We start from the raw sequence: 15109 nt of genomic DNA, 5'->3' as shown, positions 1-15109 counted from the left end.
CTTCCAGCGCAGTGGACTCATGCGTCGCCATTGGTACTATGACTTTGGCAAAGACATCAAGCATCTTGAGCCGAAAGGCCAAAAGGCCTCCCATTCCTCCTGTGTGTAGGAAGAAGAATGATGTTTAGAAGAACTGGTGCGTGAACGGGACCAATCACAGTGACTCTTCTTTTTGTCTGTGCAGACCGGAGACTCCAACAGGTCCAATTGTCTCCTTTCTCCTTATGGAAAAAGGTAAAGAGTTTCACTGCCGCCCTTCCGCAAGAGCCTTGGGGGTGCATTGACAGTACAGATAGATCCTGTGGGGGTCGGAAATGGACATTTGACGGCTGCAGCGGATTCGGCATGGTTCAAAATGATAAGGTAATAACTTCTCACAAAGCAGTGTTCCTGAAACAAGCAGAGTGCGCAGAATAAAGGAACTAAGGTCACAGGGCTTGCACTTCGATATATAATGCCCCTGATTACATGTCCAGCACAGGATTGGCAGAGCCGATGCAGAGCCACGCATACGCCGCCTGGTGGCAGAAACCTTTCTGAAGAGTAGCGGTGTTGGGAGATAGATATAAATGAGGAATTATGGGAGGAAGGAATCCATTAGAAAACAAGGCCATGAATGTCATTGTGGGAAAAAGAAATCCAAATTAAACTCTGAGTGCTGATTTACCCACATGTATAATGTGCTAATAAAGTAATTGAATACCAGAGCACTTCATTCAAAGGCATTTCCCATTATCAATGAAGGTCCTTCAGCAGAACACAGAAGAAATATCCAAGGGTAGATAGCTACACGGGTAAAGCGTCGATCTCTAATTTGAGAGTAGAAATAGTCCTATCTTTACGAACAGGGAATCAAAAGGTAAACCTACCTTAATAAACTGTGGAGTAGCTAACCTCACTGTGGCCACAAAACAGATTCTTTCTTCATAGGCTGACCGAATAGATCTCTGAAGCGCACCTTCCAGACCATTGCATGTAGAAATAGGCACTAAATTAGAAGATAGGGAACAAAGTACAAAAGCCATGTTAGCAAAAGACATTCATTAACATATGATTCAAGAACATAAATATAAGCATATAGACAGAGAGAGGGTAATTATCGTGGGATAATGACTCATCACCAAGATCTCCTTCGGCCATGAGTTGGGGAAGGGTCATTATCCCAGGCGATAAAGGCCCCTACCAATGTCTATAAGATTTTTAGCCCATAATGGTAGCAGCACTACATATTTTGGCGTTTTGGTGGTGAAAAAAACTTTGCTTTAATAAAGAGTAAAGTAAACAGACAAACTATCCTAGCAAATTAAATGTGCTTTTATTTTATAGGATTTAAAAAAAGGTTGTCATCATGTATTTATTTTTACATTTATAAAGCACCAAATACCTTTGGGCATCAGAGCGCTGTTAGAACCAGTTACACACACAAAGTCATGAGGGGAGCAGAAGTGTTGAAGAGTCAGTTAGTGGCTTAGGTTAACAGCCACGTTGTCATTTCCCCTCGGAAGGCCCAGTAGGATTGTTCAGCTCTTAGGTGTGGTGGGAGAGAGTTTCATTGATTGGCTGCCACAAAGGGGAAGCTCGCACTCCCACTTTTGGCGTGTTTGAACTTAGGTTGGACGAGCCGATGAGCATATGCCAGTCTTACTGGTCTGGAGGACTGTGGTTTCAAGAATCTTTGAAATAGGTCATGTGGAGCAGAGTTGGACAGGCATCTGTGTGTGATGGATAGCATTTTAAAGATGATCCTTATCTTGATCAGCAGCCAGTGGGTGTTTCTTCTAGCCTCTGATATGTGCTCTCTTTTGGGAATGTTAAATGCGGCTCGGATGGCATTTTTTTGGATCACCTGGAGCTTGCTGATGTTGAGTGAGGAGGTGCCGGCAAAGAGAGCATTACAATAATCTAACCTAGATCCAATGATGGCTCTGGCAAAAGTAAGGCAACTTTTGGGGGACAGGAAAAGTCTCGAGGCATCAATCAGTTTGATTGTGTATGTGGCAGAAGATGCAATGGCATTACTCTGGCGTGTCATGGAGAGAGTAGCATCAACGTAGACGCCCAAAGTCTTCACCAATGAGGAGACAGTAATCTGAAGTCTGTCAATGTGGAAGTTGGAGTATTGAGAGCTTAGATTCTAGATTATAGCTGGTGGCTCTAACATCAGGATTTCTGTCTTCTCATCGTTTAGACAGAGACTGTTTGTTGCCATCCAAGCTTGGATGGTCAAATAAATCGTCTTTAGGGAGTATGAGTCTTCAAGGTAGTTGGCGGAGAGGGGTAGGAGAATTTGTGTATCATCAGCATAGTTTGTGTATGATATGCCGATGGAGTACAAAAGATCAAAGAGGGGTTTAGTGAACATGGTGTATAGGGTTGGGTATACAAAAGAGCCTTGTGGGACTCCAGATTAGATAGAAGCAGGTGCGGCAGAGGCTGATTCAGAGAAGACACTGATTGATCTGCCAGCCAGGAAGGATGCTACCAAAGACATGGCTTTTGGGGAGACGTTTGTATCGGATGCTAGGTGGTGGCATAGAATTTTGCTGTTGACCAAGTCGAAGGTGGCAGACGAATCCAAGAGGGGGAGGAGGGCCAGCTTACCCTCGTCTATGATTGCGTCAAGTTGGTTCTTAAGGTCCAACAAGGCAGATTCAAATCCATGGCCTGGCACAAAAGCCTGATTGGTGTAAACCCAAGATCTGGTTGATTTCTAAATAGTGCTGGATTTGAGTATCGGCCACCCTGTCTAAAATTTTCAGCATGAACGGGACAGTCGGGATGGGGTGGTAGTTGCTCAGAACGTCTGGTTCAAAAGTGGGGTTTTTGATCAGCAGGAGTACCCAGGCCAGAAGAGAACGAGGCATTGATAAAGCTTGTGATAAAGGGGGTTAAGGCTTTGGTGCAGCCCTTAATGATGGGGGCAGGACAAGTGTCATATCATTTATACTAAGAGGAAGCCTGGTATACTTATAGCTGCAAACAAATAGCTAAGTATACTTTGTCTATGTCCAGGAAAACAATAGCCTATATATATAGAGAGAGACAAAGCTAGCGTGTAGATGCTGGGGGTGCAGAGAACAATTTCTCACATAGGGGACCAATCACAATTAAAATATAATTTTAATGATGAGTCAAAGAGGTTAAAACACCAATTAAATGAAGTGGTCCATAGTACAAAACATACAATATTCCAAACAACAAAGCAAAAACTAAAACAGGAATTACGTAACAGACTAGTTCGGCTATTTATCAAACCAAAGTGTTGAGAGAGCACAAGTGGGTACCTATTAAACAGATTATATAGTACCCTACTTTCGTAAGCATCAATGTGTCGTAAGTTTAAATCTCTGGTAAAAATACAGAGAGGTATCTCGACATGTTTCTGTTCCTAAAACAAGTGTGGAACATTCATCAGGAGGAAATTATTAACGTAACCCAGTTACAGTTGACATATAGCACATAACAGTGAGCACTCCCTAGCACCTGCGGGAATAAAACAGAAAAAACAAATAGTTAGCTCTTGAGTAGCAAGATAATATGAAAGGTTCATACAGTATGAACGTAGCGTACATCTGGGGGAAACAAATACCTCAAATGCCGCCTGTGGGTGCTCGCTACTTGGAATAGTAGGAGGAGGAAGACCCTGTGGTCAATCCTGCAAGAGATAAAAAATTACCTTATAAGCATAATAAGTTGCTTCCAGGAAAACAAAAATTGTGTTACACACACAACCGAATGGGAGACCAAATTGCAGAAGTCAAGTAATGAGTAGTGAGTAGTGGATGTCACCAGGATACTTCAGAGGTACGAAAGTTAGCGGAGGTGGATCTCCGAACAGAAAAAGGGGGGTAGGATCGTTCCATCATAGGTAAGGTAATGTAGGATAGAAAAACGCTATGCTAGAAGTGTAGATCAAAAAAAGGACAAGTGTCACCTTTACACCTAGATGGTTTCAGGCTTTTGAGTAAGGTAGCAACTTCAGTTTCTGAGATATTGCAGAGATTAAATGCAGAAGGTTCTTGGGGGTTTGGGGCGATGGGAATGAGTGGTGAGGAATTTTTGATCGCTGATTGTTTGGCCTGAATTTTTTTTGTAGAGAGTTGACTTTATCGTGCAAGGCTTTCTGAATGTTAGCCCACTAGGTTACGTCTTTGGTGATACAGGGTGGTGGTGTTGGTGTTTCCAATTCCCTCAGGACAGAGAATAGCTCTTTGGTGTTTGACTTGGCGTCAGCAATTATGTTGTTGTAAGATGTAGATTTGGCCTGGGTGATAGCTTGTTTGTAAAGCTTAGAGATTGATTTATACAGTGACTTTTGGGGGCCTATTGGGGATTTTCTTCAGGTAGATTCTGTCTGTCGTTTCTTTGCTCTAAGCTCTTCGAGGTCACTAGTAAACCAAGTTTTGAAGTGACCTACAGATTTAGATTTACAAGGTGCTAATGGGGCGAGTGTGTCTACTACTGAAGTTAGAGTCTTTAGGTAGAGGGCTGCACCATCAGGGTTCTTTGAGAGGTGGAGGAAGTGATTGGGTTGGAGTCCCGTCAGCAGTGGGGTGATGTTACCTTTTGTAATATTGCGGGACCTGCAAGCCCAGTTGGGTGGGAGGGGGGGGTATGGCCATGTGTGGTGGGCAGGGGAGGTGGGATGGTAAAGGTTACAGCATAGTGGTCAGACCAAGGGCATGGCCTGGTGCCGTTGATGGCTACCTTACAGTTAAGGTCAGCTATCCAGTCAAGTGTGCAGCCTTTCACATAATTGGGGGCATTAATGCAGTGAACAAAGCCTAAGGCGCTGAGCGAGTTGGACAAGGAGGTGGCATTATGGTCAGTAGGGTCATTGAGGCCCAGGTTAAGGTCCACTAGGAGGAGGATTTTGGAAGTAGTTTTCAGATTAGAAATAAGGGTGTGTAGGAAGGTCTTCCTCAAAGGTTGTAGGTGGTCCGGGAGGACGATAGACAACATTGTGAGACACAGTGTCTGTTGGTGAGGTGGTGAGTTTGACTGATAGCATATCACAGTTACTGTCAATTTTAGTAGTGCAGTGCCTGATTATCAGAGAGTCTTTGGAGATCAGTGCTGCTCCACCTTCTCTGGCGTCTGGTCTGTCTGATCTGAAGAATGTGAACCCTAGTAGGATTTCTAAGGACAGGGCTGGGGCGGAAGCCCGCATGTAGCCATGATTCAGTGATGGCTAGGAGATCAAGGTTAAGAGTGGTGATAAGGTCATTGATATCTAGTGTGTGAGCTGGGATAGATCAGGCGTTAATCAGGGCACCCTTGATAGGTAATTTGGGTAGTTTGCGGTCACTATGTGTGGTGGAGGTGGTAGTGGATTTTACAAGTTCACTGTGTGTAAGTTGGTAGTTGTTGTGTCAGGTGTCATTTGCAGAGAGTTTGATTTGTGCCTGGAGCAGAATGCCTTCTTAGGCAGAGGTCGACAGTTCAACCTCTTAATTAGGCAGCAGGAGGTTCAATCTGCTAGCCTAATGTTTCTTTCCTCCAGTGCTTGGGCGTATGTTTGGGGGAGGCGGGTGGACTGTAAAAGGCTGTTTCTCTGCAGGGTGGAGGTGGGACATGCGGGATGTGTACCTGTAGGAAATGTCTGTGACACACAGCAGCAGGGCAAATTCATGTTAGGCAAAGGGTTATCAGAGTGAGTTTCAGCCGAGAGAGTTCCGTTGACTTCTGTTTGTGCAATGTGTGTAGCACGCTACACTGCATAGCACTGACGTGTAGTAGGGTCTCAAGGCCTGGCAGCACAGCAGCGTTTGATGTCGTGCCTAAGCATGTCGATGGTGGAGCTAGTAGGGGTGAGCATTGTAAGGAGGCAGCCAAGGGGAGTGTATAGGCGGAACGTACGAATCCTAACGCAGTTAATGAAAATGAGTTGGGTGCTCAGGCAGAGAGGTGGGGCGGCGAGATAACCGGCTTGTTTTTTATTTATTTTTTATTTTCTATTGTGTTATAGTTAATACAAGTATAAAAACCTTTCATTATATAGAAAAGTAAAAGAAAAAGAAGAAATACATTTAATCATACTAAAAAATAAGAAGTACATTTAGTCATAAAAAAGATAAAAGCACATAAGTAAGTATTTATCATCAAAGCAGAGTTTTTAAAAAAAGTTTCCATTTTCATCAGTATAATTTTCAAAAAATGACGTAAGGATAAAATCAGGCTTTGCTGAGTACCCCACATCAATTGATTCCAGAAAAGTTCTGTTGGCACTGCGCTACCAAGTAGATGGATTCTAGCCTCAACTAGTGCCGGGCAATCCTTCACCAGGTGTTTTAGCCTTTACCCAACACAGCAGTTCCTACAGAAGCTACAACTGAGATCCCCCAAAGTGCAATCCCACTTGCTTAGGCGTTCCAACGTTGGTAGCTAGTTGAGGCAAAAACGCAAATAGATATCGCAAAGAGTTGGTCATGGGAAGATACAGATGTATTTCGAGATTTCTTCCCTTTTTGGGTTGAACTTCACGTATTCACCGTAAAGTGTTTCCATGGCCAACAAATACGTGGTTACAGCCCAGTCATACCTAAACAACTTTCTTTTAACTTAGGGTGTGTTGTTTGATAGTTCTTCCACTGACGAACCAATATGTTGTAAGGATTTAGACATCTGCATTTTGAACTTGGTTATGGTGAAGCCTGAGTTTTGTGTCTGATTTATTCCCCAGCTCTGTTATAAGGAATTCATCAGCGGGTTTAGAAACTTGGCAAACCAGACCAAATTCATGTCTTATTATTGCACTGGGCACTGAGTTGCCCAGCCTAAGGGTTCTTTTCCAGAACATGCCTTGCGTGGTGTTAAGATAGGGCCCATGTCAAACAGAGAGATGTCTAAGCCATACAACAAAGTTTTTTGATTAAACACTTTTATTGATTTTATTGCATAATACACAAAAAAGAACAATGACCCTGAAGAGGTCCAGCAACCAAGAACATCATAAAAGAAAATAAGGTCCATCTTTCAACAACGTAAGGTTATGTTAACAATTACTTGTACACTCTTGCATTTCAGTTGCGTTCTGGCCACAGGCCTGTGTCGTATAAAAGTCTTATTGTGCGTTCTCCCACTTTTCCCAGATTTTCCCCGCTTTCCCAGGACATCCTCTGGCCCCATATACTCTTCGCTCCATCGCAATGCATGCATCTACATCATCTATCCATTGTGCATGGTCAGGGGTTACATCCGAACCCCATAGCTTGGCAATGTTGCGCTTGATCAGTGCCGTGGTGGTTGCAAACAGTAGCTTATCAGTGCGAGACATCTCACCCTCGTCCTCGACACCTAGCAACATCAATTTCGGATCTCTGGGCACGGTCCGACCCAGAACCTTAGTAAGTGTGTCGCAGCAGCGTTGCCAGTATAGCGTGATGCGCGGACAGCCCCATATAATTTGGAAAAAGGTGCCCTCTTCCTGGTGGCAGCACAGGCAATTCGGGTCTGTGGTTTTACCCCATCGGTACAGTGCGACCCTTGGATAGTAAACTCTATGCAGGATTTTGGGCTGGACAAGGCGTAATCTGGCCGAAATGGCAGTTTCTCTCGGGTACATTAGGATTGTTATCCAGTCTTCAGGCAGTATTTCTCCCACATCCCTCTCCCATTTAGACTTTAGACTCGATAGCTCCGGTGTGGCAAACGAGGTGAGAACATTATACATCACCGAGGTGATTTTGGCGTCTATGCTATCTAGCACCAGGTTTCTCTCTATGGGGGTGCAGTCTGCCATGTCACACAGGTCAGGCAAGTACCGCTGTAGGGCATAACTTAATTGCATATGCCGGTATCGGTCGGTGACAGGGAGGTTGAACTCCTCCACCAACCCCTCAAATGGCACAATTCCCCCGTCCCGAATCACATCCCCCACTTTTGTTATTCCCGCAGTTATCCAGTTCCGCCATTTTGGGAGCCGGTCCAGCTCAGGGATGTGTTTATTTACCCACAGTGGCTGTACCGGTGTGGTTTTCCCTTCCCAGTTTATATGTTTATGCGCCTCTGCCCAGATTAATGCCCGGTGAGCAGCCATTGTTTTGGTGGTGTTGATATTAGTTTTCTGGTATAGGGACTCTAGTGGGGTTATGCTCGCTCCATCCAGGGTATCAGATTTAATGTGAGGTAGCGAGGGGTTGCCGTGTAATAGGTCGTTTATTACTGCCATCTGACTCGCCCAATAGTACGTCTGTATACGCGGGAGTCCTATGCCTCCCTCCCAGATGGAACGCTGCAGGATGTGGAGTGCTATTCTCGGGTGTCCGTTGTTCCACAGGAGTTTCCGGAGGATTCTGTCGATTTTGTGAAACTCCCGTCTGGGGATGTGTAACGGGGCATTTTGGAGTATGTACAGGAATCTAGGTAGTGCCATCATCTTAAATAGTGCTGCTCTCCCCAGTAGGGTCAGTGGCAGGGCGTTCCAGTGTTTGACGTCCTCTGCAAAACGGTTTGTGATTGGGTGGAGGTTTTTTCCTACGTAATCGTTTAGGTTTGTTGTTATCTGAACCCCCAGGTAGCGAAACTGGTCGACTTCTATACGAAAGGGGCAATTCTGTATCCCTACGCTACCCATCTCTCTCAATGGAAACAATGTGGATTTCGACCAGTTTACCTTCAAACCACTAAAGGATTCGTATTCCGTCAGTAAGCGTATCACTGCAGGACAAGAGGTTATGGGGTCTGATAGATACAGGAGCAGGTCGTCCGCATATAGTGAGACCTTATCCTCCCAATCATCTGTCCACCGGAAGCCCTTCCACATTTGTGATTCTCTTAACAGAATCGCCAACGGCTCTATGGCAAGCGCAAAAAGCATTGCAGACAAGGGGCAGCCCTGTCGTGTCCCCTTGCCCAATTTAAATGGCTGTGAGAGCCACCCATTTACTCTGGTCATGGCCTCTGGGGACTTGTATAGCAATTGCACCCATCCCAGGAATTGGTCACCGAAACCCATTCGACGCATTATTTCCCACAGTGCTGGCCAGTGCACCGAGTCGAAGGCTTTCTCAAAGTCTATTGCTATTAGCGCCAAGGGACCTCGCAGGAGGGAGGATTTCTCGAGTGCAGCATGTAGTCTGTGTATATTCATACGCGTAGACCTCTGGGGCATGAAGCCGCATTGGTCTGGATGTATCAGTGACGGGATAGCTTTCTGCAGTCGATTTGCTAATGCTTTCGCCAGGATTTTGGTTTCAGTGTTGATCGGCCTGTACGAACTACATTTCTCTGGGGGCCTATCTGGTTTGGGGATCACTATTATGGTTGCCCTCCTTAGGTCTGGGGGGAGCTGTCCTTGCTCCCTCGAGTGTGTGTACATCTGCAGGAGATGTGGGAGTATCGCACTTGGTTCTATCCTTTTCCATGTCTCCACCGGGAAGCCGTTCGGCCCCGGTGTTTTCCCAGGGTGTAATTGTGCCATGGCCAACCCTAGTTCCTCTTCAGTAATGGTTGCCTCCAGTAGATCTCTCTGTGTGCCCGTTAGGCTAGGAAGGGTGATCCATTTAACACGGAGAGGTTAGTGGGGGCTTCCGGTGACCCATAGAGCGTTGCATAGTAGGCTGCGAAGCCTTCTGCAATATCCTGATCAGTCCACAGCGGTTCCGAATCGTCGGGTTTAATCATCCTGACCTGTTTGTGCCCTTCATCCCTACGCTCCAGCCAGGCTAACATTTTTCCTGCCTTATCTCCAGTCTCATATAATCTGGCACGCATCGTGGTGTGTGCCTGTTTAGCGTTGTCTAGGGCTACACTGTGCATTTTTTTTTTGGGCAAGGACCAGTGCTCGGTTCGTTTCAGGCAAGTCTCGCGCCAGATGTGGGCGCTCTGCACGTTCCACCTGTTCTTCAGCCTCTCTTACTTTTTGCATTTGAGCTTTTTTGTGCGCCGTTGTCCAGGAGATAATCTCTCCCCGCAATACCGGCTTATACGCTTCCCATAACAATCCTGGGTTATCAATTGACCCTGCGTTTAGTTCAAAGTAGTTGGTTGTGGTTTCTTCAATACGTTCTACAAGCTCCGGGAAGCCTAAGTAATAGTTGTTAAGGCGCCATGAAGGTGGAGGGATTGGCCTTGACGTTGATAGCTCTATTAGTAGGGGCCAGTGGTCAGAGATGCCACGTGGAAGTAGGGTGGCATTAAGTACTCTATGCACCTCTGTGGTTGAAATGAAAAAATAGTCCAGTCTAGAGAGGGATGCGTGGACGCCCGAGTGGAATGAGTATTCTCGATTCTCGGGGTGAAGGTCATGCCATACATCCATCAGTCCCAGTGCTGATGTGAAGGTGGCTAGCCTTGTGTGCGTGTCAGGATTCCTGCCCCTTAGGTGTGTACGGTCCATACCCAGGTTCATAACATCATTAAAATCGCCACCAAGAATTAGTGTGTCTGAGGAGTCCTGTACTATCAGGGGAGTTATCTCTTCTATGAGATTTGGCAACAGCGCGGGTGGTGCACAAACAGCTAGTATTGTTATGGTTTGATTCATAGGGTTCCTGTCATATGCACGAATCTGCCTCCTGTGTCCTGTGACACACTGGAAAGTGTGAGCGGCAGCTTCTTATGGATCAGTATGAGGACCCCTCTGGAGCCTGAAGTAAAGCCCGAGTGCAGTGCTGTGCGATAGTTACCACGTTTAAATAGGTTGCATGTGGTGCCCGCCAGGTGTGTTTCCGTGAGCAACGCCACATCCGGCACTTGCCTGTTTAACGCTTGGGTGACTAGTCTGCGTTTTATCCCACTACCCAACCCATTGACATTCCATGTCAGGAGACGTAATGATTTTGTATCAGATCTAGCATTCGTCATCTGGTTGGGGCGCGGGTTACTGTTGGGCAGTATATGTAGGATTCCGGGAAGAAACACGGTCTGTTGTTTCGCCGTGTGATGCGGGTTCGTAGGAGTGAATATTTAGTGTTGTCGGACCATGCATGAACAAAAATAAAGACAAAACCCAGTGCAAGAATAAGAACTCCCCTTCCCCCCAACTCCATCCCTCGTTCCCCTGGAAGCATCTACTGCCTCGGTAGTGTTACCTAACCCCCCCTCCCTATACTCCCACCCAACCTGGAGTATCTGTCGCCCGAAATTTGAACAGAACAAATAAACCTTAACTAAGCCACTCTCAGTGGCACATGAACTTCGTAAATTTCACAGCACCTGTCCGTGGTGCTGTCGCGGACGTCTTTAGTTTTAGTCTTAGCTCGTGAGGCGGGTGGCTGTTCGGCCACTGGCCTGGCTGTATTCCGTGCGTAGATTGCCGTGGGGGGTGAGAGATTTGTGGTGCTCCTAGGTTTAGTAGCTTTGGCATTCTGCCCAAAACTGCGCCCATTTCATATTTCTTCCCGCAGCGGATTTCCTGGTTGTGGTTGCTGCTGTTGGCCCTGTTCTGGCGGACGCTCTGGGCGAGGACTATTGCGTCTATCCCTCCTTCTTCCCTCCGTGTTCCAGTCCCCTTCTATGTGCCGTTCGGCCCAGTTCCACGCCTCTCTGGGGTCGGTGAAGTGCACGGTCGTGCCCCCATGGAATATCTTGAGTTGGGCAGGGAAGAGCAGCCCATATTTGACACCCATTGATTGTAGACGTTTCTTGAGCGGGTCAAATGACTGTCGTGCTTTCTGTACCTCCCTGGTGAAATCGGGGAAGAAGGCTATTTTGGATGCGTTGAATGTGACCGTGCCCTTCGATCTTGCCAGTTGGAGTACCGTGTCCCTATCTCTATAGTTCAAAAATTTGGCAATTACTGTGCGTGGTGGAGCTCCTGGTGTCACTTTGCCAGCTGGGATGCGGTGGGCCCGCTCGATAGAGAAGAATTTAGAGAATGCCTCTCCGTCATAGATATTCGTCAACCAGTCCTCAAGGAAGAGTTCCATACATTCCCCTTCGGCTTTTTCCGGCAGGCCGATTATGCGGATATTATTGCGCCGGGATCTACCCTCGCTATCGTCCACTCTTGCTTCCAGGGTCTTTATCCGTGCTAGCATACTCGGCACTTGCCGATTTACACCTCTCAGGCCATCCTCGGTTTCAGAGATACGTGTCTCTGCCTCTCCCGTACGGGAGGTCAGCTTTTGCAGATCATGGCGTAGCAGGGACACGTCTGCACCAATACTGTCCATCTTTTTTTTCCATCGAGGTCCTGGAGTTGGTGATGGCGCTCATGATATCCCTTAGAGAAATATTGTCCACATGATCCGGGTCGACCGACTATGGCCTCTCTGGTGAGCGGGGTGCTGGCATAGCTGCATACTGCTCGATCCTGCTCTGTGTGGATGTTTTCCTGGGCTTCTCCTTACCCATTCTCTGCTTGTTGTGGTACTGTTGCAGTATGCTGATGTCTGGTCCCGGAGGAGGGGGGTCCGGCAGGTGCTGGGGGTAGGCACTATTGGTAAGTTATTGATGGTGGTGCCGGGCACGTTGCGACCGGTGGGTATTTATGCTTGTGCTAGCTTTACAGTTCCCTTGTCCAAACAATGTCTATTAGCCACACTTTCAGCAGTTCTGGGGGCCAAGACGGTGTGGGTGCGTGAAATGCGAATCGGTCACCGCTTTATAGCACCCACCGGGGCCCTGTGGTTCTGTCCCCTGGTAGCGGCCACACGCACTGGGCTGCACGCCGCTGTGGGGGCGCCTGTTGTTGTGTCCCAGAAATGAGAGGGGGTTCACAGCCCAAGTTGTCAGCAGGCGCCGGTAGGGATCCGTCTGGAGGTCCTTCGCCCGTGGGGGGAGGGGAGGCGGTTCGCTAGCGCTCTCTATCCCACCTTCCCCACTCCTTAACACATCGCCGGATGTTCCAGGCCTCGAGCAGCGGGACCACGTCTCCGGTTGTAGGGGACGCGCTAGTCGGATCACCCACCGGTGCGCCGTGTGTCTTCTTCCGCGCCAACACTGACACACCAAGCGCCCCGCTCCGGGCCCTCTTCAGGCCCCCGGTTCGAGGAGGTTCTCGCACAGGCAGAGGCGTTCCCCAGGCGGGCTGGACCTGCGATCGCTGCACCGCCCCGCCGCCGCGGTCAGGATATTTACTGCAGAGCCCGGTGGTTAGTGCGCGATCGCAGTTATGGTGGGCATCTTGGGCTCCGCGCTTGTCACGGTTCCTGCAACTTCCACTCGATCTGGAAAGCGATTCCTTTTACGGATTTGCATCGGAGCACCGCGGTTCGGTGCAGAAGCGTCTCACACACCGCTGGAGTATTTCAGGGTTCAGCTCGGATATATATTTTAGCAGGATTTCGGCAGGATAAGGCCAGTGGCGCGGGAGCAGCACAGGCTCACGTCCTCATCGGATGGCTGCTGGCCACGCCCCCCCCATACAACAAAGTTGATTCAACCTTGAGCAGGTAATATGAAAAAAGATGTCTCAAGGAGAAACGACACAACTGCGAATAAATCCGCTTCAGTTTGGTTAACAGTGGGGCAAATTTTCTTTTTAGTGATTGCTTCCAACCCTCTGTTGAGCTTTTGTTGGAATCCTCATAGCCCAAGTATCTCAGCGATTACACACTCTCCAAGGGATTTTCCTCGACTCTCCAGATAAACGTTTCTAGGTTCCTTTATGTTGTGAAAGAAATTACCTTGGACTTCGCGCGGGTTGATTTTAAGATTGTTTTCCAACGCATAGTTAAAGAAGAGACCCAACTTCCTTTGCAGACCCATAGGAGTAAGTTCGAATAATACTATGTCGTCTGCAAAGGCAATCCAGTTAATACTCACCGTGCCCAATTTGACAGGATTTGTTGTTCCCGCATTCAATCTTCTGTTCAAGTCTGCCATATAAATGTTGAATAGGGTTGGTGCAACGTTGCATCCCTGTCACAGTCCAACAAAGGTGGGTATGGGATCCATCAGAGCACCCTCTCCACTCAGCCTTACCCTCAGTGTGATATTAGTATGGAGCAGTACCAAGAGCTGTACCAGGTGAGCCGGAATGTTCCAACCAAGAAGTTTCGCCCACAGCCTATTCCTACTTACTATGTCGAAAGGCATTTGACATGTCTATTGAGGCCATGAAGACAGTCCCCACCCCACCCCTCTTTTACAGCTGCTAATAGATGAGACATGGAGCCTCATTATGAGTGTAGCGTTCCTGAAAACAAGGGTGCCGGTAAGGTCACTGCCACCCTTGTTTCCAGACCCCCACACTACAAGTTTTCCTGCTGGGGCCGTTGCGCCGATAGGTCTGTCCCTGCTGGTGCAGCGGCCCCGGAAGGCAGACTCTTCAGGGAAGCATCGGCACCGCTAGTAAAGGTGCCAATGCTTCCGTGAACCCATTCCCGTGGAGTCCTATGGGACTCCACGGGAATGGGGACAAACATTTTCTGGCACCCAGCTTCCCGGTCCGCCAAGATTTGTAATGTCCCAGTGGCACCGGGAAGCTAGGTTCCGGTTGTTAGGCAGAAACCTGTGCAGTTCCCTTAGGGACCACTGCAAAAGGCTTAAGACTACAGGTGTTGGCAGTAAACCCAATTGGTAGCAGTCTGTACCACCCAGATTTACCTGGTAGCTGTGGCTGAGCAGCCAGACTTCTCTCAAGAAGAGTTAGGCAGTATATAGAGTATACAAGATAGGTACCAAAATAGAGTAGTACAAGCAAACACTGACCAGAGCTTTGGTATCAAGTATATAATTATTTATTTAAAGACACACTTAGAAAAATTCTAGCACTATTATTATAAGTAAGTTCAAAAACACAGTCACTATTATTATGTATACATCCCTTATTCCTTATTAGACAAGTCTTAGTTAACACCACTTATTTCCAGACAGAGGTGAGCGCTTAACTAAAGATGGCACTCCAATAAGTTTAAGAAAAAGGGAGGGAAAATGCAGAAATTGGGAACAGCACACAACACAATACTTTAGAAGCACTCAGCAAGGCAGGAAAGTCAAAGTCTACTTGTGAGAAAAATGTTCAGAGGCCAGGCTCCCTCTTGTAGAGAGTAGAACACCAATGCGCCCAAGATCACACAGTTTAAACTGCTTGGAGAGTCTTGCAGAGAGTTTAAAAAGGAATCAGTTCAGCTCAGAAAAGTTCAGTTAGCCAGCCTAGGGCCAACCCAAGTGGTAAGTTGAGGATTTAAGAGACACCCCACACAGACCGTTTCGAGGGAGG

At 47.3% G+C, this 15109-nt stretch overlaps 1 protein-coding gene across 11 annotated transcripts in view; it reads right to left on the bottom strand.

The window, feature by feature from the left end:
• Positions 1 to 15109, bottom strand: part of CLOCK (clock circadian regulator) — a 2930945-nt gene that overhangs the window by 1464303 nt on the left and 1451533 nt on the right. For all 11 annotated transcript variants that reach the window (XM_069631637.1, XM_069631640.1, XM_069631638.1 and 8 more), the window contains one exon: positions 870 to 988. In XM_069631637.1, the coding sequence (XP_069487738.1) occupies positions 870 to 988 (119 nt within the window). The remainder of the gene's footprint in view (positions 1 to 869; positions 989 to 15109) is intronic.

The sequence above is a fragment of the Ambystoma mexicanum genome, chromosome 6q (genome assembly GCF_040938575.1).
Source record: "Ambystoma mexicanum isolate Mex_15411 chromosome 6q, UKY_AmexF1_1, whole genome shotgun sequence".
Classification (NCBI taxonomy): Eukaryota; Metazoa; Chordata; class Amphibia; order Caudata; family Ambystomatidae; genus Ambystoma; species Ambystoma mexicanum.
Note: the sequence above shows the minus strand (reverse complement) of the source record. Positions and strands in the feature narration are given on the sequence as shown.